A 2,508-nucleotide genomic window follows, 5' to 3' on the forward strand; every position below is an offset into this window, starting at 1 on the left:
TGCACAATTAAAAAAGAATTTTATAATTTATGAATTGTTTTTTACAACTCTTCAATATAGTGGCGTCGCTTCCGTTGAAGTAAGGACTGATGACGAAGAGGATGTCCCGTACGTATATATGGAAGATCCTTCAGCACCGGAAATTACTTTTGTCCGGGCTCCTTGCCCAAGCAAAGAAGTTCTATACGTCCGCTGTTCCGATCTCGGTACGAAGTAGAATCCTCTACTTATTCGTTACATAAGTTTCTTTCTATTTTCATACAAAGTGATGCCGAGTCTAAAATTATGTAAGTATTTTATACTCAGATAATGACGTCACTACTTGCTTACTTTAGAGACAAAATTATCGCATAACGACATAGGTTTATAATTTCACTTTTAATGTAAACTAACAAGACTCATAAAACCATTCGAGACTCTGAATCGTCTGTTGTAAATTAATTAAGTGCTCGCTATGATTAATTTATTATTTAGTGAGTTTATATTTGCCAAAGTTTTATGACATGATTAACGTCTGTTTGAGAATCCGCTACAGTTTTAGGAACCTGAGCATGATTTATCATGGACAGATCGTTTAACCAATATTGAATGTGTAACATTCTTTGCTGAAGATGAGAGACTGGAAACATTTAAGAATTAAGCTATACATCATTTATTATTATGAATTATTTTATATGAATTAATACGTATTTATACGCACCCATTTCCGCGCTGACTCTCATTAGTCTTAATCTTACAGTTATTTATTATTTTAACAAGATTCAATGAAGCACACGGTTTCAAGCTTGTGCAGATTATAAGTAAAGCTTTTGTAAATTGTAAGTAAAAATTGAGAATCTTACATGTCAGAATAAAAAGGTAGATGCATTTAACTAAGTTATAATGTGACGTCACAAATAAAAATTATCTGAGTTTTTATGTAAATGGAAAGCAACAAACTTTTTGATGAGCGCTTTGGCACAATTATGCATCCCAATCAAAAATGATAATAGATGATAATAGAATCGACATCGATTCGACATCGATTTGATGTTTTCGACGTTGATTCGATGTCGATTCCATTATCACTTCTGACTGGGACGTTATTCTAAACTTTTTCTAATTTATTGTTATAATTTTTAAAATTAAAATTATTACTTTTATCATTTTTTTAATATGCGCTCATCTTATATTCTGATTATCATATTTCTGTTTATATTTCGATCTTGCTCATTCATATTTAAGTTTGGATTTTAATTTTTGAAAATCAGAATGCGGAATACAACCTCTACGTACTAACGGCGGTACTAATGGTCTCAATAAGATGGCAGAACCTGGCGATTGGCCTTGGCATGTTGCACTTTTCAAGGAGGGAGTTCATGTTTGCGATGCTACTCTCGTGGCGGATAATTGGTTGCTTACAACTGCATACTGTTTCCAGGGGTAAGTTTTATAAAAAGTACACTGAGAAAAAATTCAGGTTGAATAAACAAACCAGTAGATTCATGATTATATCAATCAGAATAACTTTGGTTGTCTCAATTAGAATTATAATTGATTCAATCGTTTGATGTTTAACCAGAATTCCAATTAATGTAATCGGACTCTTTCGAGTGTATATAACGTATTCAAAAAATTCTTTTACATTCTAGATTAAGCACATAACTTATATATTGTATAATTTATAGAACTAATATATAAACATAATTTATAGAATTTCTATGAACGTTCTGATTCGTTAACGTTGTGAATATTTGTACATTCTTTAAACATTCTACGAAAGTTTGTAGAAATTATGTGCTGTATAGGATCATATATAATCTATATTCCATTAATATTATAATTGCAAATTATAAAGTAAAAAATGTAGTTATTATTTTTAATGTATTATATTACACGTAAATTCTGTTCTTAATTTCAATGGTGTCCACTTTTTATAGTCAACCGAAAGCGGAATGGTCGGCCCGACTCGGTGTCGTACGACTTTCAAGCACATCACCCTGGGAACAAGAACGCAGAATTGTCGGTATGATTAAATCACCGGTGGAGGGCACAACCGTTCTGGTGAAGTTGGATAGACCGGTGACGACCTTTTCGGACTTCGTGAGACCGGTTTGTCTGCCCTCCAGCGAGGATCCACCGAGTAACACATCGCAATGCAACACTCTTGGCTGGGCGAGAAATCGTATGTACACAAGTGATCCATAATTGCCTTTTAAAATTAGAAAGTCTATTTTTTTAAATTGGAATATTTGTCATAAATTTTTTAAGCGCTATTTAATATTAAAAAATAATTATTAAAAAAAAGTTCACTTTATATTACATTACTGTACTTGAAGTATATATTTTCTATTAATAAAATATTTACATTAAAAAAATATATTAATATATATCTATATTAACAATATATATGTATATTAACAATTTGATTAAAACTGTACATTAGATAAAGGAACATAATTTATATTTTCTCTCTCTCTCTCTCTCTCTCTCTCTCTCTCTCTCTCTCTCTCTCTCTCTCTCTTCTCT

At 31.5% G+C, this 2,508-nt stretch overlaps 1 protein-coding gene across 2 annotated transcripts in view; it reads left to right on the plus strand.

The window, feature by feature from the left end:
* LOC108751124 (atrial natriuretic peptide-converting enzyme) overlaps positions 1-2,508 on the plus strand; it is a 40,247-nt gene that overhangs the window by 36,913 nt on the left and 826 nt on the right. For both annotated transcript variants that reach the window (XM_018491144.1, XM_018491143.1), the window contains exons 9-11: positions 61-206; positions 1,251-1,422; positions 1,920-2,164. In XM_018491144.1, the coding sequence (XP_018346646.1) occupies positions 61-206; positions 1,251-1,422; positions 1,920-2,164 (563 nt within the window). The remainder of the gene's footprint in view (positions 1-60; positions 207-1,250; positions 1,423-1,919; positions 2,165-2,508) is intronic.

Source organism: Trachymyrmex septentrionalis, unplaced genomic scaffold (genome assembly GCF_001594115.1).
Source record: "Trachymyrmex septentrionalis isolate Tsep2-gDNA-1 unplaced genomic scaffold, Tsep1.0 scaffold40, whole genome shotgun sequence".
Taxonomy (NCBI): domain Eukaryota; kingdom Metazoa; phylum Arthropoda; class Insecta; order Hymenoptera; family Formicidae; genus Trachymyrmex; species Trachymyrmex septentrionalis.